This window comes from Podarcis liolepis (assembly GCF_965112155.1).
Source record: "Podarcis liolepis genome assembly, chromosome: 10".
NCBI lineage: Eukaryota > Metazoa > Chordata > Lepidosauria > Squamata > Lacertidae > Podarcis > Podarcis liolepis.
Genome location: NC_139562.1, coordinates 33,709,231 through 33,737,160, shown reverse-complemented (window position 1 = coordinate 33,737,160; position 27,930 = coordinate 33,709,231). Strand labels below are relative to the sequence as shown.

Here is a 27,930-nt window from a genome sequence, read left to right as displayed (position 1 = left end):
GAATAAGTGGGAGACAAGGCACTGATTATGATAAATAAGGTCTTTCTTTGTTATCTTCGCTGTGCCTAGACCACTATGAAAAAGGGAGTCCTATTGCCAACAAAATGAGGAACAGAACACTTGCAAAAGGAAACCTCCGGGAGCCTCCTGTCCCTGAAGTCTCTTATCGTGGGAAATAACAGATCTGAACATACCCAGGTGTTTCACTCCCACAGCTTTAGGTGTTGCCACATCAGATTTGGGACAGGTGGCAAGGCACCTTTCCGATGTCTGGCTCGAAGCAGGGCTTGTGGCAAGGAAAGAAACGAGGCAAGGCAATGAAAACCTCTCTCTTGCAGCAGTGGTTCCTTACGTCCCTTCTCAGTTGTGTCTTCATGTTGGGATGTGCTGAGAAGGAGCCAGCACCCAAAGGTAAGGGAGGAATGGCTTGAATTCCAAAGAGGTGGTGAGGCTGTGGGGATTGGCACATGGAGTAGGAGGGCTCATCCAGATTGAAGCAGCCATTCTAGCTGAGGTACTGCTGCTCCCAACTGAGAATGTGGGAAGCATTCTGAAGGCAGCCATGAAGGCTCATCGCTTCTGCCTGTGAAATCTGATAAAAACTTTCAAGGAGGGTTGGGTACAGTGTGTTTGTGTGCGTTCGCGTGGCTGTGAAAAGAGGCTGGCTATACCTTCCTCTACTTCTTAGGTACTTCTGAAGATGCAAGAAAACCAATACAGCTGGAGGATGTTGCAGCTGTGGCCGCATTTGTCAGTGCAGCTGAGGTGGTTGTCGTTGGATTCTTCCAGGTTTGTTGAGATGACTCTGTGGCTGTAGACTTAAACTAGACAGGCCTTTCATGCTGGGCACTCTAGCACAACCTCCTTACAACCCTGTATTATGTGGAGGACTGTGTAAAAAAGAGTTGCTCCCATCTATGGTTGTTAAAATTTTGTCAGCATAAGTACCATATTTTTTGCTCTATAAGACTCACTTTTTCCCCTCCTAAAAAGTAAAGGGAAATGTGTGCGCGTCTTATGGAGCGAATGCAGGCTGCGCAGCTATCTCAGAAGCCAGAACAGCAAGAGGGATTGCTGCTTTCACTGCGCAGCGATCCCTCTTGCTGTTCTGGCTTCTGAGATTCAGAATATTTTTTTCCTTGTTTTCCTTCAAAAACTAGGTGCGTCTTATAGAGCGAAAAATACGGTAGTTGGACTTTTGTGAGCAGTGGCGGTGTCATAGGAGGACAATATAACACCTTAATGCTGTCTGGTTCAGGAAAGAGATTGTGGCTGTAGTGTGAGCACAGTCCAAGTTCCAAAAGCATAAAGGTAAAGCTACCTCTGACCATTGGGTCCAGTCGCAGACAACTCTGGGGTTGCGTGCTTGCTCTATAGGCTGAGGGAGCCGGGTTTGTCCGCAGACAGCTTCTGGGTCATGTGGCCAGCATGACTAAGCCGCCTCTGGCGAACCAGAGCAGCACACAGAAACGCCGTTTACCTTCCCTCCAGAGCAGTACCTATTTATCTACTTGCACTTGACGTACTTTTGAACTGCTAGGTGGGCAGGAGCTGGGACCGAGCAACGGGAGCTCACCCCTGTCGCGCGGATTCAAACTGCCAACCTTCTAATCGGCAAGCCCTAGGCTCTGTAGTTTAGACCACAGCGCCACCCGCACCCAAAAGCATATTGATACCAAAATTATCTTGAGTACATAGTTTTCTCCCTCCTCAGTTCTCGGTGTGTTTTCTGAAGGCCATTTCTCACATTTATGGCCAGCATCAGTACTTGACATCCTCTGGCAGCTTCCAGGGCCCAAATGACCCAGTAAGAATCAATGTTTGTCATGGCTTCTCCTCACCAGGCAGCTACAAGCTGCTGCTGCTACTATATCCCGCCCCCCCCCCCACAACACTATAGAACACCTGATATATTGACACTGGAGCATTGTAGGAAATTAAAAATGGAGTTGTCCAGTGCTAATGGGAGGAATGTCACTGCCAAATGGGGGTGGCGTTTCCTGTTTTGCCACAACAAGAAGTGCTGCCGCTATTGCCCTGCACCAATTGTCCTGCTGCTGCTTCCACTGATTTCTGGTGGGATTGTGCCAATTTCCAGTGAGAGCTTGCTCTCCAAGTGTTGCATGATCCAGTGGCGTAGCGTGGGGGGTGCAGGGGGGCCCGGCCGCACCGGGCGCAACATCTGGGGGGTTAGGGGGCGCAAATCCACAGGTTAGGGGGCGCAAATCCACAGGTTAGGGGGCGCAAATTACTTGCCTTGCCCCGGGTGCTGACAACCCACGCTACGCCACTGGCATGATCTCACCGGAAATTGGCACAATTGCACCGGAAATCAGCACTGATGCCGCTGCTTCTCTGCCAGAAGAGTCCCCACAAAACAAACCACCGCCAAGACTCAAATAAAATGTGTACAAATAGAAGGCGCCTTCAAATGGAGGACTGTTCTCTGTAAAGTAGGACAATCAACAATCCTAGCAGTAGTTCAATGGACTTACTAAACATTGTGCTGTACTTCAACCGAACATGGCACTGCTATTGTTAAAAATATCACTGTCTCTATAAATACACTGTACAAATGTGAAGCCAAGTTTTCAAAGGCTTGGAATTTGGTTCGTCCAGCTAAAGCCCAGTTGATTAATCACTGAATACTCAAAAGCGCTTTCTTCCTCAGTTTGAACTTACCGATGTGTTTTCAGTCCACACTTCTGCTTCCACTCTAGAACCAGCTGCTCAACAATAATAATAAAATGATGAAGAGGCCTTTGTTTAATATGAGGTCTCTCTCTTCTACCCCTGTTATTTTCAAGCCAACTTCTTTTCCCCAATTGAACCACATTAGCTGTAAACTTGGTTTCAATCTCACTTTCGATCTCTGAGAATTTTAACTTGATTGAAGACAGTTTCAGGAAACATGTTTTAAAGGGCCAACTGTCACTGTTATTTGAGATGTAGAAAGGATGCAGAGCAAAATTATCTTAAAATATTTGATAAGTTGTGCATTTCTAGTCTCTGAGCGCTACCTCATTTTATACTGAGAGTCTCTCTAAAGATGCAGGGAGGATTGGGACGGAATGGGTCAGAAAACAAACAGCTATGTGTGGTTCACTAACACCTTGACATCCTTTTTGATGGTGGCAGGGAGAGATATTTAATGTGTTTTAATGCCTAATCTTTAAGTACCCATGAAACAGTCTTAGAATCTCAATAAGTAGATAAAGATTGCTGTATTGGCTCCAAAGGACAGAAAAACAGGTGGTATCTCCCAATGAGGAAGCGCTGTCGTCTACAGTCTCAGGGCCTAAGGTTCAACAGAGCATAAAGGAAAGTCAAGCACTCTGCACTATTTAAGGAGCCTCATGACTTTAGTTGCATCTGGTTTATAATTGCAGCCATGGTAGCAGGAATGTATTGCTCATTCTCTTTTATTGAGGGATGTCCAGTAATCCTCGTCATGGAATACTGACTCATGCAGAATAAGGGCCACTAGAGAAACCTGTTTAGGAAAGTTTTTAATGTTTGAAGTTTTAGTCTCTTTTTAGTGTTCTGTTGGGAGCTGCCCAGAGTGGCTGGGGAAAGCCAGCCAGATGGGTGGGGTATATATAATAAAATTATTATTATTGTTGTTATTATTATTATTATTATTATTATTAACCTGCACGACTACAAGTAGCCGCTAGATGTCAGCATCCTTCACTTAAATTGCAGTGGAAAGCCAAAGCCCTGAAGAAAATCTGAGGCAGCGATTTCTGCCTACAGAGCTGATTTCTTAGTCTTTATTTAGTACATTTTCCTGCTCTATTTTTCTCCATTCCCCCCCCCCCATCCTCCACCTTTCTCTTTTTCTCTCATTCTACCTCTTTAAGGGTAAAGCTACACTATAGACTGAAATGGTTTTGATAGCGTTACAGGGTAGTCTGGATGACTACTCATGGGTCCCCTCCAACTTGTGATCCTGTATTTATGAGCTTAGAATCTATAAGAAGAAACCTGCTAAACCAACCAAAGAACTTCCTTTGTTAAGGTAATGGCTTCAGCTGGCCAGTTAAGTACTTCCATTTGCATGTCCAAAGAGTGAGCTGTGTTGCCACACAGACTAATGGGCAAGACTTCCCATCTTACCTGGATGCCATCATAAGAAGGAGAACAAGAAGTCAAACGAGGAGGACTGGGCGTGAGTTTTTGGCTGACGCTGGGAGTTGGAGACACAGAGGCTTGTCTTGTTCTGTGCTGAACTCAAAGCTGTGGCTTGAGGCATCCATGGAAGCCAATCTCAGGTTATGTGCCAGAACCCCTTGACTCTCACCACTCAGAGATTTGGGGGGGGGGGGAATGCAAAAATATTTATTCCCTGTGTACCCCAAAGGTTCAATGAGATGTGCAGAGTGTCTCCTCATGGACAATTTCCAGCACCTTCCCCAGTTTCCAGGACTCTTTGGGGAAACCCTTCCACTTAAAACTGGGTTTATAAGTGATATAAATTTGTAGCGTAGGATTGTGGCACTCCCTCCCATTTTTTTTCATTCTCTTTCTTCCCCTCTCCTTTTCAGGATCCAGAGCGACCAGAACTTTCAGAATTCCTTAAAATGGTACAAGATATGCAAGATGTACCATTTGGCCTCTGCACCTCCTCTAATGTTCTTTCCCATTATAATGTCACAACAAACACCATCTCCCTCTTCCGTATGGTAGGTTTTTGTTTTTTCGCTTGTAGTTCTGCTGCTTCCAGCAAACAGGTCAGTGGTGGCTGATGCCCATTGGAATTGGTAGGGGAGAAGGCAGGGAGGCCAACAGCAGGTGGCGCCATAACCAAGGACAGGCCAAGCCAACTGATTCCTAGCCTAAACTGGTATACTGATTTAACCTCAGTATAGAACTCAGTAAAGAGTTCTATAACAAGCAACACTGAGGCAAGGAGGAGGAAGCTGAAAAGCCATTCTAACCCCCTGCTTATAAGTAAGAAGGCAGGAAGGTGGAGGGTGGCTAAGTCATACTAATGTTGGTGAACAGGGCTCTATTCACCCCAATGAAGAAGCCTTCACTGATCCAGGTGCTGCTGTAACTTGGTGTGTTAACTGGGTTCTCTTCTTCCAACAGTCTCTTGGTAGAAATCAATATTATACTCAGAAGGAGAGGCTAAGTCTTTCCAATAGCAACAAAAAAGACCTGGAATGAGCTAGGTAGGAATGTTGGCCCATGAAATCTGTACGCTCTACATACAAAGCATGAAGAGAACAACCCCTCCTCTCTTTCTTTTAAAGGCCAATGGAATATTTTGGAAGGACTTTAGTTCAGCTACAACTTTGCTAAAATGAAGATCAAAGGCTTGCAATCCTGATTAACATATGCCCAGTAACCATAGACTTGTAGACTTTGGCATGATACGTATGACTGTCTCATTAAAAACAAATTCATGTCAGCTGCCCTGTGGCAATTACTAGAACCTCTACATAACACTTGACCACTGCCTTGCTGTTCTAAGATTGAACGGTCACACGCATCTGACTTCCCTGTGCAGTGAGAAGGTCCAGGGGGCAGAACTTAAGCAGAGTTTGATTTCTTTGGATCAAGAGATCAGTGGAGCCGCATAGTGTGGATACGGGTCATCGGTTTAGGAATCAGGCAGAAAATGTAAACAGCTTGTCTATGGACACCCTTACATGGAAAAATCAGATCTAAGCAACTTGTTGTGCAAGATAACACCCCTGTCTGGACACAGCCAATCAGTTTAGGCTAGGTTTTTTGATGGATACATTTCCCTCTGTTTTCCTATCCTGATTGCTCCTTCAGTCAACTACTAGAATTTTCTCCCACCCCGAAAATATCATTGCAGTAACTGTTTCAATTATTGCCATGCAAAACCACAAGTAAATAAATAATAGATTAAATTGCTGTTTTAGATTAAAAGCATCCAGGATTTATTTATTTTTAAGTCATGCTCCAATGGATGCCCTCTGGGGCTAGGGTCCCAATCTCAGCAGGTATAAGTCTGTTAGCAAAACAACAACAACCCTCACCAACAAGGGCAGGGCTGCAGATGCAGAGCAGTCCAAGCAAACCCCAGAAAATCAGTCTCGGAACCAAAACATGATCCAGAGGCAAGGCAACAGTCCAAGATCAATATCACAGGGAGTTCAGGCGAGATACAACACCGCAAAGGAAATAACAAAGAGCCAGAGTCCTGTGTTGTTTCCAGCATCTGGAAAGCCCCAAAGCGAAACCTTATACATGCTGACCTCCTAGACCACAACCTAAGCACAGCTGCTAATAGTGAAGGTGTTCCAGACATTGCTTACTTAGAAGGAGACCCCTTACAAGCCACATGGCGGATCTGTATCTGTAGATTCAGGCTACATTGCTGCCATTCAGCTCCCTCAGCTCTGGACCTTGAGGACCTCAAGTGTTCTTGAGGACTAGATGGTGGTGGCTCCTCCTATGACAGCCCATTGTTGGTTTCAATGGACCCTTCCTGCTCCTCCAGACCCTTGGCCAGTGGTGTGTCTGATGTGTCCTCTGAGAACCCCCTGACTGACACCAGGTTGGGGCTATGCATGAGAGGTAGCCATAGTGATGAAGACCCTCAGAGGGAATAAGTTAGCTTAGGGATCAGCAAACTTTTTCAGTAGGGGGCTGGTCCACTGTCCCTCAAACCTTGTGGGGGGCCAGACTATATTTTTTTGGGGGGGGGATGGACAAATTCCTATGCCCCACAAATAACCCAGAGATGCATTTTAAATAAAAGCACACATTCTACTCATGTAAAAACACGCTGATTCCCGGACCATCCGTGGGCCGGATTTAGAAGGTGAGTGGGTCGGATCCGGGCCCCGGGCCTTAGTTTGCCTACCCATGATTAGCTGGTGCGCTCACCTCCCTTCCATCTCTCATGGGGCAGGCTACAGTCTATGGTATGTTGCTGTCTCACTGCTATCAAACGTATGTTTAACTTGAGCCTGCAGGATAAATAAAAGAGCAGCAGGAAGTGACTCCTGGGCACGATGTCCATTAGGGGAATCAGCTGGATCAGACTAATTAAAATGTACAGGACTTCCTGGAGTAAGCCATTAAGTCTATGGGTGGTGGTGAAGTGAAATAAAATTATGTCTGAATATCTTTTTTTAAACCCTGCACATAGAGCAGCATCCCTTTCTCTGATATGGTAGCTTTCTATTGATGGTTAAACTATGGAACTCGCTCCCAACTGGATGGCTTCTTTTAATGTGGATTACACAAATTCATGGAGGAGACGGCTGTCAAAGGCTACAAGCCATGACTGGAGTCAGCAATGCTTCTGAATACTAGTTGCTGGGGTGGCACAGGACGGAAGAGTACTCTTGCACTCGAATCCTGCTTGCTGGTTTCCCACAGGCAACTTAACAACGTGGCCACTGTGAGAGCAAGCTGAGGAACTAGGTGGGCCACTGGCCTGATCCAGAAGGTTCGTCTTAAGCTCTTATGCTGTTGGTGTTTCATTCAAGCAAGTGTTCTCCTTCCTGCAAGCTGAAGTAGCATTATTCAAGAAGGCGGCTGCTGTTGAAGTTTGGTAAACATGCTACAGAAAGGAATAGTCAGGTTAAGACTGCTGGTAGAAACTTAAGGTTGATTAGTGGGGGCAGACAAAGCCATTCTGAGCACAGGCTCCACATGTGGCCAATGAGGAGACGCTGGCACATGCTAGCTCATCCTGCAACTGGCTTGAACTAATGAAACTTAGGGAGGAAACAGGCAGGCCTTAAGTTCTCTACCTTACCAACAAACTTGTTTTCTCCTGCTCTGGAGGGTAGGACTCGAACCAATGGATTCAAGTTACAAGGAAGGAGAGTCCAACTAGATGTGTAGAAAACCTTTCTGACAGTAAGAGCTGTTCAATAGTGGAATGGTCTCCCTCAGGAGGTTGCAGACTCTCCTTCTTTGAAGGTTTTAAAGCAGAGGTTGGATGGGCATCGGTCATGGATGCTTCAGCTGAGGTTGGGACTAGATGACACTTGGGGTTCCTTTATAATTCCATGAGTCTAAGCAGTTAAGGAGGAATCCACAAATGAAGAATAGCTTGCCTTTCTGTCTATTGCTGCTGCCACCCAGTTCTGGTAAAATATTGCAAGTCTTACTGCTTGACTCCCATCAGTTAGCACACTCTTACTTTTGCTTTATGTTGGCCCTTCATGGCAAGTCCATTTCCCCCCTGAACAAATGCCCAAGGCAGGGACAGATCAACTAGTGTTACCTTCTAGGCTGGCGCTCTCTCTCTCACCTGGCTGCCCATGCTCTCTTCATCCTCCCTCTGCTACTTGCCCTTCCTGCCACTAGGCCAGCCTGGCAGAGCTTTGCTGCTGATTTCCAACTCTCTTCAGCCTTTACCAGTAGGGACTTTCAAAAGGGCTAGACAGCAAAATTCAAATCACACTAGTAAATGAGCTGTGGTCAGGAAGGTATCCCCCGCCACTCCCCTCTCTGTGGGAGAGGTGGCAAAGCTAACAATGCTCTTATTTACTTACTGGCAGAAGCCGGAGAAGGAATGGAGGGGGTGTACAAACACAGCCCCCGTTGGTAACCTGACATTGCAGTTCATAGCAGTGCACAGGAAATCCTTCAGCTTACTTTGCGTAGGCATATTGGGAGCAGCTTCCTTGGCTAGGTAGCATCCTGGTTTGTTGTGGTCTTTTGTCAGCCCAGAAGCCATCAGGGAAGGAGGCGGCTTGCTGGGCTGTGTGTGCTGGGGTCCGAATCCTGGGGCAGAGCAGGTTAGCGCTTCCAGTGCTGAAGAGAACTTGGTCGCTGCAGGCATAGATGCTTGCTATATCTAGATGTAGGGGTAGAGCGATGGGTTAGCTGTAGCTTCCAGTTTAGTACTGGAAGTTGACTATGGGTCACACCAATCTTTTTCTTTATTAGGGAGCCAAGTCTCTATAAACAGCAGCAAGTCTCTAAAAAGCCCTTTATCCCAATTACAGTGGTACCTCGGGTTACAGACGCTTCAGGTTACAGACGCTTCAGGTTACAGACGCTTCAGGTTACAGACTCCGCTAACCTAGAAATAGTACCTCGGATTAAGAACTTTACCTCAGGATGAGAACAGAAATCGCGCAGTGGCGGCAGCAGGAGGCCCCATTTGCTAAAGCGGTACCTCAGGTTAAGAACAGTTTCAGGTTAAGAACGGACCTCCAGAACGAATTAAGTTCTTAACCTGAGGTACCACTGTATAATAGTGGCCTTATTCCTCACAGCTGAGCAAGGTAACTTGGTTATGCCTTTGTCTGGGATTTTAAAATGTTGTGCAAGTTAGAGGCAGCTGGTAACCTATTTGGAATGGAATACTCTCACCTTCACTCCCAAATTTATGAAGTACAATGAAATGTGGCAAGTTTGTTAGGATGACTCACCATTAACTTTGTATGTAATTTCAACAGGTGTTACAAATGGAAACCAGATTTCACTGGCCTGTTTCCATTGGTCGTAACGTTCTTCTTCCAAAGACGCTTCAAAGATCTGTACTATGAGGGAAATAAACATCATCATTTGATTGTGGAAGGCCGACAACCTAAATACACCCTTCTAGATTCATGTTTGTCCTTAATATGAGATAAACAAATAGATGCAGCTAAAATTAAACTAGGTTGACAGAGTAGATATACAGCTTTGCCAATCGTCTTGCAAAAAAGTTGAAGAATTTATATAGTTCCCTCTCAGCCTGCCTTCCCTTGAATAAATTTGGAAGAAGTGAAAAGAGGTGCGGGGAACTGAGGCAGGAGTCCGGAACAAAATATCTGTAGAATTGTGAAAAAATGCATAAGAAAATGAATCTGACTGCAATTAATCAAACAATTATTGCTTCATTCAAGCAAGTCCAGCTGTGTTCAACAGTGGCGTAGCGTGGGCTGTCAGCACCCGGGGCAAGGCAAGTAATTTGCGCCCCTTAACCCGTGGATTTGCGCCCCCTAACCCGTGGATTTGCGCACCCTAACCCTAACCCCCAGATGTTGCGCCTGGTGCAGCCGCCCCCCCCCGCCCCCCCACGCTACGCCACTGGTGTTCAATGGGACTTATTCCCATAAAAGCGCGGATAGCACTGTGGCCTTAAGTTGCAATCCCTCCTCGCTTGCCTGGGAGTAAATGTCATTCAGTGCAGAAGGACCTAATTCTGGGTAGACATGGCTATTGTACTCCAGTCAAACTAATACAAGCAGTTTATGGCTCTGGCCCGGATTCTAAGGCCTATTGCTTTCAGTGAGACAAGCCTAATGCATTGTGATAAGAGTAGAACAGGGATTGTCAAACTTCTGCCACGCTTAACCCCCTTAATTGAAGAAAAGACTTAATTTCCCAGGAAACGTAGGTAAAATCTGCCCTGCATTGGAGTTATTTCGAAAGGTTAACTTTTTCTGCCTGTGCAACCCATTTGCATTTCCTCCCCTGTTCTTTCCAGGGTTCTCTTTGGCGTGGGGTGAATTTGCATTTGGTGCCATTTTGACACTCCCTATAGTTCTGTGAATGACAAATTCATCTTTCCATTGACTTTGTAAAAACATCCCAACAGCTTCTACTTTCAAAGGGACTCTGCACTTGCTCAGAAACACTGTGCCATTAAAGAAACAACAACCACAGACACACATTCCTGGTTCCCTTCATAAATAACTGTTTCCATGCATGTAGCTTTGTTAAAGCCTGTTTTAACCCCCCCCCCTCCAACCTATATGCACATTGCATGTCTTCCAAGAACTTCAGCTTGAGATAGCATCATTTTTGCAATAAAAATAACACGACTCTTGAGCCCTGGCCCAATCCAGTGGGATTGGATGGGTCACACCACCCAGTGTATGTGGGTGTATAAATGTTTGTAGGTATGTCAATAGAAAACACACACACACACACACACACACACACACACACACACCCTGATTTTTTTCTAGAACAGGGGGGAAATGCAAAGCATTAGACTTGATCAATGTTCTTGCAGTAGTTTGCAGTCTATTCCAACCCCCAATGAAGACACTTTCCACTGACTCTGGTGGTCCTTGGAACCATCCCAAAGTTTTATGTACTCTGGCTCACTTTAGTTTAGTGCCAGTCTAACACTCTTTACTTTCCATGGAGCTGCTCTTGTTTTCCTTCCAAGCTGATGAGAGAAGACTCAGCCCTCAGTCCTCTCAGCTGTGACCTGAAGAGGGCTAGCAATTCACCAGGAAAAGCAAAAGAGGACTATGTTGGTAGACCTGTTTCTGGAAATGACAACTCCATTTATGGCGTATGACAGTATAGGATTTCTATGTGCCAATTCCTAAGTTCCATATATCTCATCCATAATTTTCTTTTAAAAAATAATCACAAGGATTCAGCTTTGCCTTGCTGGGTCAATACATTAATTGAACACCTTATTATCCCTCTGGGATTTCTTGTTGAGTTTCCTGCCTGCCGGCCTATTAAGAGGTCCATCAGGAAGATAGATCCAGGAAGATGTCAAAGAATCTTTTCCAAAAAAACGGTATTTGTGGAGCCTGAATATTTTCTTTTCTTGATCTGCTGGAAAAATTCCTCTATTTATTGGAGAGGATTCTTGCTTGCACAATGTTTCCAGGAAATCCATACATGCCTGTGCCAGTGTTTATTAGGTTTAGAAGTAATGAAGTGAGCAGGCAAATATTTTCAAAAAGGGAAGAGATTTAGGTTGGTTTAAGATCCTTTTTCCAGAGGTCCCACAAATGTTTGCTTGCTAATCCCCTTATCCCTAATGTCTAGGGCAATTTAATGCAACTGATAACAGCCACATCTGATTTTATTTTTAAAATGTTTCTATCATACCCTTCAGTTTATGGCAAAAGAGCAAATTAAAAAGTTTATTCGAGGCTCTGGGATAAATCAGTAGGATAGTCCTCATGAAAATCTTAGGCCAAAAGTGAACCATACACAGGAATGCGTATTGTGTGTTTGTGGGAGTGGAAAGATAATGTGTTGCTGCCTCACAGCTGGGTTGCATGGAGATTAACCGTACAGATGAATATATATTTGGGGGGGGGGGCTGAGGTCGTAGAACTTCCATAATCTGGCTAAGGACCCCATCCTGGGCAGGTTTGGGTGCATCATACAAATAATTTACTGGGCCCAGAGACCCTGTTGGCTTTCCTGCCTCCCAGGACACATGACATTGATTTTGCAAGTGTTTTAAGGGACAATGAGTGACAACGGTGAGGCTATTTGCTTTGCTTCAGGTGGATAACAAGCGGCAAGACCTGGAAATCAAAGACAGCAGTGGAATTGACGCCACCAAGCTGAGTCGCTTTGTTCGGATCAATGAACTCCGCTGGGTAACCGAGTACAACCCTATGGTAAGAAAGGACGTCTCTCTATCATGCTGGAGCTATACCTAGGCATTTGAATACCGAGTTCACTTTGGAGAGAACAAACCCATGAAGTTACTGCCCTGCGAATGAGTTAATTGAATAGTGGCAGTGATGGCCACCAACTTGGGTGGCTCTAAAAGACGAATGGACAAATCCATGGCTATCGATGGCTACTAGCCATGGTTGCTATGCTCTGCCTCCACAGTTAGAGGCAGCAATGGTTCAGAATACCAGTTGCTGGAGACCAGAGGAGGGAAGAGGGCTCTTGTGCTTGAATCCTGCTTGCAGGTTTCCTACAGGCATCTGGTTGTCAAATGTGAGAAGAGGATGCTGGACTGGGTGGGCCATTGGCTTGACCCAGCAGGCTTTCCTTATGTTCTGATGTCTCTCTCTCCCTAAGCTTTCCTTGCTTTTCCTACCTGCTGCTCCTTCAACCTTCCCGTCTTCTGTGAACCAAGAAACCGAGCGGGGAGCTTGATGCAGGGCCTAGTACGCTGGACCTCCCACAGTGCTCCAAATCCCACAGCTCTTGAGCTGGAAGGCTCTTCGAGAAATGCACTCTCTGACCTTTTCTTGTGAATTCTGGAATACACACACACACACACACACTTTCCCTTCTTTTTATTGACACAGAGCCTCTCTCAACCCCCACCCCCCATCCTGCCAATCTCCCTGTGGGTGGGTGTAGTGCACAGGGAGGTGGCAGGTCAATTGTAGGGTGTCCACAGGCCTTTGTTTGGCTTGTGGGCGATGGGTGGGGGGAAAGTGCAAGGGGAAGGAAAAAGTCAGATGACAAATTATCCGCCGACGGGAAACTATGCGAGGAGCCCATTGGCAGTGCCAGGTGACTTGAGGCTCTTCACAGAGGGCTAGTGTGTGCAGCTCAGTCATTCCCAGTGATATATGGAGAGTTCCAGGTCTACTTTCCATGTTGTTAGCATCCAGTCTGCTTGGACTTGTGGCTTTCAAACACAGTTCAGATCGGTGTTGAAATGTTTTCCAGGCTTCTGCTATGTTTTTCTAAATGGGAATGATAGCATCAGAAAGGTATACTTGTGTGTGTGTGTGTGTGTGTGTGTGTTCTTGGTTGCCATTGCAGTGGTAACACTTCCGCAGGATTTTCCATCCTTTGCTTCTTAAGGTTTGCAGTCTGACTCAGAGAAGCAGCTTAAGCCAAATGGTGGTATATATCACGTTTAGAATAAAGACTCACATAAGTTTTTTAAAAAAAATAGGAAATATAGAATTCCATGGTGATTAAAAAGTGTACATGCAGAGTGGTAAAGAAAATACATGGAAATGGAGCAGTGAAGGCTGCATTCTCGCATGCTGGGAGCAGTGGCGTAGCATGGGTTGTCAGCACTCGGGGAAAGGCAAGTAATTTGCGCCCCCTAACCCGTGGATTTGCGCCCCCTAACCCTAACCCCCAGATGTTGCGCCCGGTGCGGCTGGCCCCCCCTGCACCCCCCACGCTACGCCACTGGCTGGGAGTAAGTCCTGTTGAACTCAGTTGGGCATCCTTGACATTAAAGAGGTAATGGACTGAGCTGAAGATCTTAAAAGCTGTGTTTGACAGGACAGCCAGCAACCTTTAGGGCAAACACAAAGACTTAACATTGATGAACATTAAAAGGACAACTGGGATCTGCAATCTCAAATGTGAACTGTAGAGAATCAACTTTGTCAAATGCAAACAAACAAGCAAACAAACAAGCCCCTGCCCTCAATATATTCTTGTCCTATGCTCATGATGCTAATAACAGGGCTGTCACACGAGGCCCTCCTTTAATATTGTTTGTGCTTGCAAAAGTTTTAGGGTGGTAACCCTGCTTCACTTCCACACCCCTTAATTTCCTGCCAAAATCTCATAATTTTTAATACCACAAATGTTCCGGTGTATTTTGGTCTGGCTTTTCTTGCGATATAACCACTTGGACAGCAATAATGTGGTAGCATAGGGGATGCATCTCAAAACAAACAAAATCAGGATAAATCCACCACTGTTATTGTGTCAAGGTTGATATCCTGCTGCAGAATACACAGCAACCATCACCATCATCATCATCCTCCATCTGGAGAGGACCTTGATTTAAAATATCAAGCTTTTGTCTTTTTTTAAAAAAAATATTAACTTCCTTAAAAAATAATGATGTTTAATTGCTTTTATTCTTACAGGTTAAACAACAACACAAATACAGCAAAAGGCGCACACACCCCTTAGGAACTAAATCTTTAATTCCACCATCAATTTGGGTCTTGGATTTGTGTTTTTGAGAAAATCTTGAGTTTCTAAATCCTCACCTGAAACATATTCTCTTACAAGCAACTCTTAAAACACACACACACACACACACACACACACACACGAGAGAGAGAGAGAGAGAGAGAGAGAGAGAGAGAGAGGTTTTATTACTGTTTTGAACAATTATAGTAACATACAAACAAAATATAAATAGGAGAAGTCAAAAATAGGAAAGGAGGATGTTTGTTAATGTGACTTGACCTTAGAAATTGTTCATGTATAACAAATGCTTACCAATTGCCTATGCTTCCCTGTTGCGGATGTCAAGCTCAGTATGCAGCCATTGAGGGCTGGGGGTGGGCGGCAGCCAATAGCACAGTCCTGTACTAATAGCACAACCTGTTTGTTGTTCGAAGAAGGTGTTGAGAGGCCTCTTCTTTTGCTTGAATTCAGGCGTCTATTGGCCTATGTCTGAATCCAGCAGTTCTAAAAAGAGCACACCTGTGAATTCTTCTAATTTGTGGGTTTTTGGTTTTTTTGCCAGTTTAACAAATACAATGCGCAGACACAAAGAGGAAAACAGTTGAGGGTTGATAAATAGATTAATCAGAGCAAAACTGATCAATGTTCTGACAAATCAAGTAACACCTAGCTTACTAACTGTTATGTACTGAGTTCAATAGGATCCAAACTGCAGCAGGCTGATTGGTCCTAGAACAATAGGATCCAAAAGGCAGCAGTCTGATTGGTCCTAGAACAATAGGATTCAGAATGCAGCAGTCTGATTGGTCCTAGAACAATGCAGCAGTATGATTGGTTGGCAGGAACCACCCAATCATGCTCCAGAGATAAGTGAATCCACAACCTGATTGGCTTACAGTAGAATTCCGGGATTAGCCAATCATGTGCAGCCCATTGTGTAAATAATGTATATAAAGCAGATACTGTGAGGGGGCTTTCATTCATTCCTCCTCACCACTATGAGCTGAATAAAGAGCATGAAATCACTTTGCGACTCTGAGTATATTTCACTAACCATCTTAGCTGGCCTTGCCTGAACTTTGCGCAGATTCAACTGCACCACCTCGGTCCAGCTCTACTTCATCCTGAAATGTAAATCACCTCTGCTCTTTGCCTCTCTGCTTTTAATCCATTGCATTCTCCTCTTTTATTTGGATACAAACTCAAGGGAGCATTGTCATGATTCTGAGGGCTAGCCTTATGTTTTCAGCATTTTAGGTTTTAGGACTTGGTACTCCAAGAGTGCCTCAGATCTCACATTCTCTAATCAACCTATTTCTCCTTCTCTGATATATTGGCAGACTGCAGTAGGTCTCTTTAACAGTACCATTCAGACGCACCTTCTCTTGTTCACTGACAAGTCATCCCCAAAGCATGGGGAGATGATGGACAACTATCGTGAAGCAGCCGTTCTCTTCCAAGGGAAGGTAAGTCTGATGTGACTTGGGTGCAAGGTTGTTGTTTTTTATCCTTCCAGACAGAAGCAGTAATTTATGCTTGGGCACACCCCAGTCTAAAGCAGGGTTGACCAGTGGCGGAGGAAGGGGGTGCGAGGGGTGTGGCCCACACCGGATGTCATCACCGGGTGGGTGACAAAATGAGTTTAAAAATTAAAAATTGGGCTCACAAAACTTTTTAGGAGTGACGTGGTGGCTTAGGCACCTGCAGGTTCCATGCTGCCTGAAATGGCAGCATGGGACTTACCTCTGCCTACTGCTTCTCCCTCAGCCGCCCTACAGCTGAGGGGGAAATGGCGGAAAGGCTCCAAGCATCGGAGAGGCTCGTCTGGCCCCATGGGCAGCTTGCCCCGCTCCTGGCTGCAGGACACGCCCCCACACCAGGTGCCCGAGCAGCTAGCTATGCTGCTGGGGTTGACACCAGCTGTTGGCATCAACAAGCACTTGCCAAGACTCACTCCCCAGTAGCAGCAGGCGAGCAATGAAAAGGAGATGGAGAAGGAACTAACTTCACACACTTTGTTCTCCCCGCCCCCCTGCTCAGGAAATCATGCCAACTGAGCCCAGGGGTGGCAGCAAGGGAATGGACAGTGGCAACAGGAGATATGGGCCACATCTATGCCTTTAAAGCACTATTATACCACTTTAACAGTCTTGGCTTCTCCCAAAGCATCCTGGGGATTGTAATTTCTTAAGTGTGACGAGAGTTGTTAGGAAACCCCCATTCCCCACACAGAATTACAGTTCCCAGAGTGGTTTAACAATCAATCCCTCTTCCCAGGAAACGCTGGGAATTGCAGCTCTGTGAAGGGAATAGGAACCTCTTTCTTTACAATTCTCAGTAACCTTAACAAACTGCAGTTCCCAGGGTGCTTTGGAGGAAGCCAAGTGGCATAATTGTGCTTTTAATGTCTGGTGTGGATGTAGCCCAGGAGAACAGTCATGGAGATATGAGATTAGAATTGAAAATAACTTTGTAGAATACATGAAAACTCATTGGGGAACTTCTGGTTTAATACTAGTAGTCACTTGCCAAAGTAGAAATATTATGTATTTCAAAAGACTTTTGGGATCCATTTCCTTCGCTGATGGCCAGCTTCCATTTTTATTATATATCTGAGTCACAACTCTGGAAAAGAACTTGGAGTGGCCAATGGCGCTGCTGCTCCTGTTCCACTGGCCACCTCCTGATGTCTCTGAATATTCCATATGCCTGAAGAACTTTCTTCAAATGGCAGCACAACCCTCCCTCGGACTTGCCAGGTGAACTGCGCTGAGGACACTGAGTCAGATTTTCAGAGCTTATAATGTCGTAGAGGTTTCTTTGTTGCTTCTGTTTAAATTACTGACCTAAACACCAGGGGCTTCAGAAACCTGTAGGTGATCTCATGTGAATTCTTTCCCCCAGCTTTTCAGTTCCAAACATCTTCTACACAAATGTTATTTTAATAGGTGAAAAGACTTCTGAGACATTCAGGATCAAAGGCTGGTGTTTGGGCAGGAGCAGGTCCAACAATCTTTGCCTAAAGTCCATGGTGCTATTATGCGGAACCCATATTGAAGACAGAGCTTCATAACTGTCTGGTCCACATAGTCTAGCTAGAATCAAACATGGGGAACACACAGCTCTGAGTCACTCTCCCCATCCCATCCCGCAAACCATGCTTTCCCATCTCTTATTATTATTTGCATACAAAATACAAACATGGGAAAGCTCAGAGATCGAGCAAATGCTTTGCATGCACAGGGTCTCAGATTCAGTCTCTGGCTTCTCCAGGTGGAGGTGGGGAAAATTCCTGATGGAAATTTAAATGAAGAACAGAACAGGGTGGCATGACACAGAAGCATTTATCTTTTCTAAGTGTGTAATGGTAGATGGAAATGCATGACTTTGGGATGGGAAGTGATATAGGGCCACTCTAGACTTTTTGTTTTTGCAGATGATACTATCACGAGCACAAATCATAAGAAATGACACATAAAAAGGATGTCTGGAGGAACCCCTAAGGATGGTCATTCCACACTTTTGATTGCCCAGACCCTCCTTGTCAATTGGCCTTGCCTCTCATTCCTCTGTCCCCTCTGCTAATTCAGGTTTGCTATTTTCAGTTAGAGGAGATTGCAAGGCTGGCCCATTTTGCTGCTCAAGGCAAAACAGCAACACACACACACACACACCATTCCTCAAGTCAAGGTGCATAGTACCCAAAGCTGATTCTGATTACAGATGCACACGGTGGTATTCCCTTCACCGTGGTGCTTCACAGAAAGGTCTAAACCCCTCTGGCCAGACCAGAACCCCCAGTGTTACCTGCCCTCTCTGCTCTTCAGATCTGAAAAGCAGAGAGGATGTGATATCCTCTACTTCCTGCCACCGGGTTGACTGGTGAGGTTTGAATCCCCATGTCTAGCCCAGCTCCAGATGTTACTGCTGTGTGTCTGATGGGCCACAAAACATGGTTTGGGGGTGAGATCTGGCCCGTAGGCCAACAGTTTGCAAATATCTAGGTTACTGGAGCTCCTCTGAGCTCTCATAATCTGTGTGATAACATTTATTTGCCTGTGTGAGCATTCTAAAATATCTCTACGCCTTTCCTATTGCCTCCTTGAAGATTCTATTTATCTCAGTGGACGTTCATGCAAAGGGCAATGACAGGGTTATGTCTTATTTTCACCTGAAGAAGTCTCAGCTGCCTGCACTGGCTGCATTCCACACTCCAGATGAGGAGCAGGAGGTGCTGTCCGTGGATGAAGTGTCCCTGGAGACTGTAAGGGGTTTTTGCAATGGTTTCTTACGGAGAAAGGAATTGGTGAGTGCACAGGATGACAAGTGGGCTGACCAATCACAGCTTTCTGCTCGATTATCAACCCCACTCCCTGGAAATGTTGTTCCCACTTTCCCACTTCAGTCTGATGTCTAGTTTTATACCTGACACAGCTGGTAGTGTTTCAGAGCAATGCTTTTGCACCTAAATAATAAACAGAGGACCAAACTAGATGTGACATTAAGTGTATCTTTACACTTTTTTTTTTTTAAAAGCAAATATCAGACAATGGGGGGCAGAGAGGATTGATTATTATCAAGGCAGCCACTGGTGGTGATCGAGGTGTTTAACACTTTCCTGGAATGCTAAGGTCTCTTATTGGTGCCTGTGGATGATTTCCTTCCAATGTAAATAACAGCTACTAAGGGGCTATATTCATCGGGGCTACACCAGGGGAGGAAAGGGTTAAACCCACTCACCCCTACCAGGTGAGATTCTGATAACTGTCAGCCCTCCCAGTGCCTCTTTTTAAAATCATGAAGTCTAAATGCAAAGGTGCATTTAACTCATCCTAAATAATGCATATCATTTCTGACATAGCAGGTACTGTGTGCATCCCCATCTGTCAACATAGTTCTGAATTATTAGTGGGTCATAGCAGTGCTATTGCATCAGTGATCAAGCATAACCATCCATAGCTTCCCCTGAGCCAGTTCAGAGTCACAATACACGTCCTCTTGGGTGCTTGTGAAATCTTCTCTATCGCTTCCCTAAGAAAAAGTGTCCATGTAGAAAGCATCTCTGTGTAGCTCAGTCTATCATGGAAGTAGAATAATTTCTGCTTCTGGAAAGTTGTGCAGTCTCAAAAGATTTAGAGATCTGTGCTAAAAATAATTTCTTAAATCTGAAATTATAGGATTGGAATAAATTATGCAAATGGAACAAATGTGAACAATTACATTCAGTTTGTATGTTTTCTCCTCTGGCTACACAGCTTGATTTCTCTCCCCCCCCCCCCCCCCGCACCCCGCAATGGAAATGTTTAGTTCCGTTGTTTTATTTTTGTTTTTCCAGGATTTGGGTAGGGAGGTTTTGGATTCATGGAAAACTGGGGAATTGTGGTGGAATATACATGCAAGAGTCAGGGCACAGGGACTCCAGATGATGGGGGAAAGTTTGGGAACTGGCAAAAGCAACTCTGCCTCATTTCCTTGAAAGAGGAAACCTTAGGAATTATGGTGCCTGCTGCTGTTGTGGAGACAGAAGAGATCCACTAGGGAATGGATCTTCAGAATATCTCGGTGCCAAGTTTATCTGCACATGTTTTTTTCTCCTAATTCCTGTCTTGCTCTTTAATCTTGATGCGAAGCGAGTTCCCTACCTCCTTGTTCTGCTAAAAAATGAAAAAAATCACAAGAAATATTCATTATATGTATAATATTATAGGCATATGCACTCCAGATTTCCTACAGTAACCAGCAGATACAGCAGAATATATATATGCAACAGAGATTTCCTGCCTTCAGAGGTCTTGTATGAGTGATGGTAGGAAAACTAAAATGGTATAAGAGATTAGCCCCCATATTAATGTGGCTCAGTTGGTAGAGCATGACACTCTTGATCTCGGGCTTGTGGATTGGAGCCCCATGTTGGGCAAATGATTCCTGCATTGCAGGGGCTTGGACTAGATGGCTCTCAGGGTAACTCTACAATTCTATGGTTCTATGCACAGCGAGAGACACCAAGTGCTCTTTCAGGATCTCAAGTGTCTCCACTCCCAGTTCATCTTTCCACTAAAAATCTTTATGTTGACGTGGTTCCTTTTGTTCTGCTTTATTTCAGAAAGAAAACTCTAAGCCAGAGGATAAGATCTTCAAAGAGGAACTCTGACTCTGTTCCAACAGCCTCCAGCCACAACCTAATTCCTGCTGTAGTTCTGCGCATACTCTTGTCCTGGGGGGTTGGGGGATAATCAGCAGCAACCAACAGTCACACAACAGAAATGTGCCAGACCATGTCAGCCGAGTCCAATACTTCCTTGATCCTCCCATAAATACTCACATTGGGCAGACCCACACTATACCTCTGGCTTTCACCAGAGATATATGGGAACTGTAGGGTTATTTGGGGGAAGTCATGTGCTTTACATGTGCATTGAATATGCTTTAAAGGTATAATCTGGGTCTGCCCATTGCCTTTCCTACTTTACCAGCTCCACCTTTTCACTTTTGTTCTTTGGTAATTCAAGCTCTGCCCTGTTTTGCAAACAATGAGATTAAGGGCTGCTGGGATCTGCTAGCTTTGGTCAGGCTGCCAGGTAGTTGGCTCTTGACATTGCAATGCCACGTTAGTGGTGGGTTTATTCTATTTTAGTTTGTTCTGCAATGCTTTCCCTACGCTGCCACATTATTGCTGTCTGGAGGGGTTATAGTGCAAGAAAAGTGGAACAAAAATAAAAAGAACATTTGTGGTATAATAAATATGGGATTCCAACAGGAGATTACAGGATATGCACAGACTGGGAATAAAGCAACGTGACCAAACTTTTGCAGGCACAAACAGTAGTGATAGCTCATGTGTGAGCTCCCCATTAACATCATGAGCACATATAATCATGAGTGTGCAATAAAAGGGTGTCTGAAGAGTCCCACCTGGGAAATTGTTGCATCAAAATTGGGGAGGGGGTGATTGAGGCATGAGACAGCTCCTCTCCAGGATCTTGTAATAGCCACTTGAAGGAAAATCTTACAGCAGTACAGCTTTAAGGCCTAAACCTGGATGTATTTAATTAGTTGGTTGTTTCTTTAAAGCACTCTTTAGCTGAAGTGCATCCTGGAGCAGCTTTATAAAGATTCCCAAAGAAAACAGGATGGGGAAAAAGCAAGCTCAGCCTCCAGGTCTTGAAAGTTACGGTTCTTATAACAACCAGCTGGCATAGAAACAGTTCAGAAAGCCGGATGGGATGACAGCTGTTAGGTGAGAGTTGCATTAAGTCTTGTTTCCCACCCCACTCTCCAAGCAGTGTGGAAATCTAGGGGGTTCAGGGCTCGGTTTCCTTGGAAAGAGGGACAGCAGAGACTGTAGTGTCTTTATGATGTATGGTTTATTTACACATATATCTAACCTGAGCCTACGATGCAGATCAAAGCATTAACACTCCAAGGGGCTCTTGCTTCTCCCATAGTCACAGCCTTGGATTCAAGCAGAAATCAAGCAGAAATCAATCTCTGGTTTCTGCCAGCAGCCTCCTTCCAGCTCTCTCTCTCACAAGTGGGTTTTGTCTTTCTCACTACCAGCAAGGTGAGGAAGAAGGGCCCATCCATTTGCCCTCTGACATGGAGAAACTTCGCTTGTCATACTAAGGACTGTACAGTACTCACGTAAATAGTAATGAGAATCCTTGGCTAATTCAACAATGGAATCCTACATTAGATTTTAGCCCTTGCTGGACCTAGGATTCCAGGATCACAAGGGATTCTGGCATCATGCAGGCTGACCGCCCCCCCGCCCAAACCTCACAACAGTTATTATGGGGAACAAAAAGCATTGTTTGGTCCAATTCAATACTTAAGATTTTGTTTTTCTTCAGCAAGGGTGTATAAAATGCATCCTGTCAGAGTCTCTAGCGAAAAGGTAGTCTGCAAGGGGCTCACTTTACAACAGAATTGTGAAAATGTAGTTGGCCGGGGGGGGGAGTTTATAGCTGACTGGCTTTTAACTGAAGTGCTTGCTGAGTCAGACTGGGGTGGAGAGAGTGGGGAGGAGGAAGGCTGCTACAGATGAAGAGTATTGCTGCATCCAAGATGTGGCAGAGAGCTCTCCCGCTTCGCTCTTGGCATACCCTTTCTAACCCTGACAGATTGCTGCTGCCATGTGAACAGTTGCCACGTTGTCTCTCAGGAAGGCATTTGACTTGAGGGGAACTGCTAAGTACTGCAGAGCAGAGAAACCACAGAACACCCCCTGTCCCCAAGGGCAAAGCTAGGAGTAAAAGGCCACTCTTGTTCTCCTAATCCCTGCTCAGCTGCCTCCATCTCTGAAAGTGGAGTTACCAGCAGCAATGTGTGGTGGCGGCAGCAGCAGCAGGACACAACAGCCAAGGGAATGAGATGGACTTGCATGGCCCACAGCGCTGAGTCAAAGGATCTCTATCCTCTAAAACAGCCTCTTGTTGCAACTTACAAGGCCACTTGCAAGTTCTTGGGTGCCTCCGTTTGCCCCTTGCTAATTCTTCTCATCTCAGGATTTCATTTTCCACTCTGAATTGCACTGAGTCAACACCAGAGCTGCAAAGCTGAACAGCCCTACTATGGGATCTTGGCACAACGGCGTGAGTGGAATTGGCACGCAGTTAAAGCTCTGGGTTCTACTGTGCTGGGAACTGGCAGTGCAAAAACACACACACGCAAATCACCAACTTGTAAACAACAACAACACCCAGGAACGTATTGCAGGCACGCCTACAGACACGAAACCCCACATCTGCTTTCCTACTGCCTAGAATGGATAGAGAGATCATTGCTGCACAGAAGTGACTGGTTAGGAATCACTTCTTCACAGAGCACATACAGTAGTTGAACTGGAGTTTGCTAGTACAGCAAGGAGCAAAGGCAGCCAACTTGGATTTCTTTAAGAAGGAATAAGAAAAGTTCATGGCAGATAAGATATGCACCTTCTGCAATGTCAGTGACAGTTGCTGGGACTCATGGGGGCGGGGAAGAGTGCTGCTGCATTCATGTCCTGCATGCAGGCTTCTCAATATCTGGTTGGCCACTGTGAGAATAGGATCCTGGACCAGATGGGCCTTTGGGATGATCTATCTGGGCTCTTCTTGGGTTAAGTTCTCCATTTGTCCTGCCTCCACTGAACATGGTCAACACAAACTCTCAACTCAACCTTACTGATCTGTATTGCCTAATGAATCTGATCTCATCATTTCAGTTTGACCTTCACATCCATAGAACTTCATGTCATCATCACCACTCCTATTTATCTGAACTTATAATTATCCAGACATTTTGAATATTCCCCAATTGAAAGGAACATTTCCATCATCCCACCTGCAAAGAGAAAATTTGTCAAAACCAGTGCCGTACCTTTATCAGTCCTATTGGCAAAATCCATACATTTCTATTTGTCCTGTACTGTTTCCACTGACTGCTGGGTGTCCAAAGATCCTCAGAGCAGGAGGATGTTCATATCATATGGCCAAGTGTCACAAGAAATTTCCCATGATCTCAGCACATGGTGAAATGTAATGGTTTCATAGGCAAATCTCTTTTGGGGAAATTAGGCTTCAGAACATATTTACTTCGTAGGAGGGCCTTGCCTTAAATACTTAAGTGTCACACACTTGTAATTCTTTTATACCAAGGCTAGGAAATGTTTTACCTTCCAAAAGTTGTTTGGATCCAAATCCCATTGGTTCCAGCCAGTGTCCTGTCTCTCCCCCTTAAACTTGGAACTTGAACTGTTGTCACGTCTGGAGGTTTTGAAAGTTCTATTGATGAATTCAGTACAGCATTCCACCATGGGTCTACAGGTTACACACAGGTAAGGCATGACAGAGTACTATGATACATGACTAGGGGAAACTAAGCTATTGATCCAACACTTGACATGTTCCCTCTGAGAGTGGGGTGTGCACAGCTATTCACACAGGCAGGACATGCAAGGTTTGCTTGAACCAGTACTGTTCCCGTGCTTCTTTGGAGACAAAGGTGGAAGTGACATAGCTGGCTCCCTGTCAGACGTATTCCTGGGTGTCTTCCTTGAGGGGATGAGGTGCATAGGGTGTCCAGTACCATAGAGGCAGGCTGTTCTTCTGCTAGGCCACTAGATCCTTCCCCTGAATCCAGATCCCCACCTCCCAATTTACTAGGACCATCCCTGGGTCAATCTCCTGTGCAGTCCTAAGTGCTCATCCCTCAACTTGCTAGGATCTTCCCTTGGGTCGGCCTCCTCCAATTCCCTGCATTCTTCTTCAACCTCATCTGACTACCCTTTCTGCAATGTCTCCACGGGTCTCATGACATCCAGCAGTGGACAGTGGAGTGGGGTAGAGGTACTTTCCTGACCTCCTGGCAGGTGAATGGCTGCTGCTTAAAGGGAAGGGCAAGGTGTCAGGTAGGGTGGCGCAGTGCATACGAGCTAATAGGAGTGTTGCAGTGGCTCTGCTGGTGCTCTTGCACCAAACCACCTTGATCCTCACCCTCCTCCTGGTAAGCAGCAGCGACTCATTTGCTGGGAGGTCAGACAAGTGTCTCCACCCCACCACTACTCCATCCACTGCTGGTCCCAGTCAGCGTGGCCAGTCGTCAGGGATGATGAATTCAACAGCCTCTGGAGAGCCACAGGTTCCATGTCCCCATTTCATGCAAATAACAAAAGCCAAAGGCACTGTATAACTTGTATAACACATGCACAGAGTATGGGAAACAAGCATGATGAATTGGAGCTTTTAATACAGGATGGCAAATTCGGTAGGCATTACCGAAACCTGGTGGGATGAGACCCATGATGGGAATGTAGGAATTGAGGGGTATAACATGTTCAAAGGGAATAGGCCACAAGGATGTTTTCATGGATAGTTGAGATTTCTGCATTGCAGGGGGTTTGGTTAGATGACCCTCGGGGTCCCTTCAAACACTATATAGTTCTATGAGTCTATGAAGAGCTGGATAGCTACAAAATAAGGAGCAGAACAGCTATATTGATTTGCCTCTCAGATTGTAGCAATGTGAATCATTTTTAGTCAAATAAGCCAGAGGAAAAACAAAACAGGATGTACAGGGACCTTGTGGTTATGCTAACGTGTTCATGAGGAGATGTTTCCTCAATGCCTGTCCCACGAGTGTACATAGATAATTATAGAGACAACTTTTTAAAGAGGCTTGTTATGTACATTGGTAAACTTTAATTCCTTTTCTCTCTTGTCTAGAAAACCACATTCGAAACAACAAGCCCTTAAACCACTGTGTGGCCAAGAAGCCATCCTCTATCCTCCCACAGCTGGCCACAGCCAGAGTGCTAAAATATAGAAAGTTGCTGTCAGATGTCCTCACAAGACCCTCCAGTTAGTGGAGTAGTTGTCAAGTGTGGGGGCAGAAGATTTCCTCAAAAGGCTCAAGTCAGCACTTTTGAGAACATTTGGGACCAACATGTGTAAGCACTATGATGGTGTTGCTGCAGATATTTAATGGAGAACATATTTATTAGACCAGTTGAAACCAGCTGATGATCTGTCCCATCCCAGGATGCTATCTGGTATGAACTGGTTCGAACCACTAGCTAGTGTGAACAAAACCTTTACCATGAATTATTGCAAGAAAAATTGACCGCAGCTGCTCCACTCTAGTTTGTTGCAAGTCAATGTCATAGACTAGTGAAGCAGCTGTACAGATGTTCCCCATCCCAAGGAGTGCTTCTGTTTAAAGAACATGTAAAGCCAACATGCATTTCTATCCACAATTGTGGCTTATAGAACATACTTTTAACTGTTGTGTTATTTCATTATGCTTTTATTTTAGTTTGATTTTAACACTGGTTTTCATTGACATTTTAAATGTATATTTTATATTCTTGGTAAACTACTTCGATATTTTATTTACAGTTAAGCAGTATAAAATTCTGTTAAATAAAATAAAATAAAATACTATGCTTTCTCTAACAGCTCATAATGTGGGGTCACTGCAAAATTGCAGTTCTTTCTGCATTGCAATTATGAGAGTTGTTGATGACTATTGGGTAGTGTCTGTGATGTCATTGATGATGAGCAACACAAGTCCTTCTCCTCCAAAGCCCACACATTCAGAAAAGGAGAACTGAAATGGATTACTCTCAAGGCAAAGTTTGGAGAAGCCCCATGCCAGTCTTCCTACTGCCCCACACAGCCTTGAGATTTTAGCTGGAATATCCTTTGGGACTTTGCTTGGATGATAATACTTATTCCTGTGCAAGTCCCTGCTTTCTACGCCCAGTGCTCTTAACCTCTGGTACACTAGATGCGTAGTATTCAGCCTTTTGAATATTGAGTTATCTTATTTTGGTGTGATATTGCAGAAGACACCTGTAGGAGTATGACAATCAGATGAGACAATTTGCTTCTACGACTCTCTGTTCCCTGAGATTTCCTTCTTGTCTTGATGGAACCAAAATATGGCACGATAGATACTCTGTGGGTGGCTCTTGTGGCTGTTACGGAGGGCAGTCTGGTACATTTTGGTGGTTCTTGGGAATTAATGAGCCAAGACAAGGATTTGGAATTAGAACCAAACCTCTACGTCTACCTCCACCGACCGCAAGGCTGAGTCACTTGCCACATAACTAGTTTTTCCAATACCACTAACAACCTCCTTATGAAGCAGAAGAGGTAGTGGCTGTCTCAACAGCCAAAATGCCCACTGAAAGGTGCATATTGTTGAATGGAGGTAGGCTGCATGACTATGGCAAGGACACAGAGATAATGCCACCCTAATTTCAATGATCATGGGTAGTGTAAGACAGAGCCGAGGGAAGTGATAAGTTACCATGGAAGATGAAGGCATCTCTGCCTTGTTGAACAATTAAGAACCTGCTGTGCCCACTGACCTTTGTGTGATGCTGTTTAATGCTGCATCACTACATAGTAAGACCACACTCACCCATAATTTGATCTACTGAGACCTGGGTGGGTATGTTTCGAGGAGTTGATCTGATCCAACTGTGCCCACCTGGACACTTGGTGCAGCATCACCACAGGAGTTGCTGTGCTCCATAGATCTTCCATAACCAGGAAACACCTCTGTCAGAACTGGCTGTGAGAGCCTACACACAGTATTGGGCCAAGGAGACACTAAACAATGGCTGTTGTCGGTATACCATCCACCCTCTGCCCATAGCGCATACAAACCTTGAGCAAAAACTTGGCTGTAAAACCTACACATGAGCAGGAATGAGTGTCTTCTAGGTTCCAGCTCAGGGAGGGCAGTTATCTGAGGAGGCTCCAATTTAGATCTCAGTTATGTAGAGTTCTAAATCACATGGGGAGCCTCTGTGAGTACAGGTGGACACTTGCCCCCATTTTCTCCTGTAGGTTTACACCTGAGCAGAATGTGTACATTGGGCTACTATAG

The 27,930-nt window shown here is 45.0% G+C and overlaps 1 protein-coding gene and 2 long non-coding RNA genes across 6 annotated transcripts; 1 reads left to right on the top strand and 2 right to left on the bottom strand.

Annotated features, from left to right (window-relative positions):
- Nucleotides 1-88: 88 nt before the first annotated feature.
- On the top strand, nt 89-21,297 carry ERP27 (endoplasmic reticulum protein 27). 2 transcript variants are annotated; one of them, XM_083462805.1, is made up of 7 exons: nt 89-411; nt 689-789; nt 4,548-4,685; nt 12,201-12,317; nt 15,897-16,022; nt 18,665-18,862; nt 20,660-21,297. In XM_083462805.1, the coding sequence occupies exons 1-7, from the start codon at nt 267-269 to the stop codon at nt 20,705-20,707; spliced, it is 873 nt and encodes a 290-aa protein (XP_083318931.1). In that variant the 5' UTR covers nt 89-266; the 3' UTR covers nt 20,708-21,297. The 2 variants fall into 2 exon arrangements, with proteins under 2 accessions (XP_083318931.1, XP_083318932.1); XM_083462806.1 differs by lacking the exon at nt 4,548-4,685.
- Nucleotides 7,193-9,362, bottom strand: LOC310687579. The gene is made up of 2 exons (XR_014516479.1): nt 8,493-9,362; nt 7,193-7,549 (listed from the first exon to the last, which is right to left on the bottom strand). It is a non-coding gene; the product is annotated as an uncharacterized lncRNA (long non-coding RNA).
- Nucleotides 12,967-27,930, bottom strand: LOC310687574. 3 transcript variants are annotated; one of them, XR_014516471.1, is made up of 6 exons: nt 27,708-27,930; nt 24,209-24,353; nt 20,043-20,210; nt 14,869-15,060; nt 13,809-13,921; nt 12,967-13,653 (listed from the first exon to the last, which is right to left on the bottom strand). It is a non-coding gene; the product is annotated as an uncharacterized lncRNA (long non-coding RNA). The 3 variants fall into 3 exon arrangements; XR_014516472.1 differs by lacking the exons at nt 12,967-13,653; nt 13,809-13,921; nt 14,869-15,060 and having other exon boundaries at nt 19,859-20,210; nt 27,708-27,926; XR_014516473.1 differs by lacking the exons at nt 12,967-13,653; nt 13,809-13,921; nt 14,869-15,060 and having other exon boundaries at nt 19,859-20,210; nt 24,209-24,299; nt 27,708-27,924.

Coding starts and splice junctions, on each gene's coding strand:
- ERP27 (XM_083462805.1), top strand. CDS start 267: ATGTCTGGCTCGAAGCAGGGCTTGTGGCAAGGAAAGAAACGAGGCAAG. Junction 12,318..15,896: donor TAACCGAGTACAACCCTATG/GTAAGAAAGGAC, acceptor ATATATTGGCAG/ACTGCAGTAGGTCTCTTTAA. Junction 18,863..20,659: donor TCTTACGGAGAAAGGAATTG/GTGAGTGCACAG, acceptor GCTTTATTTCAG/AAAGAAAACTCTAAGCCAGA.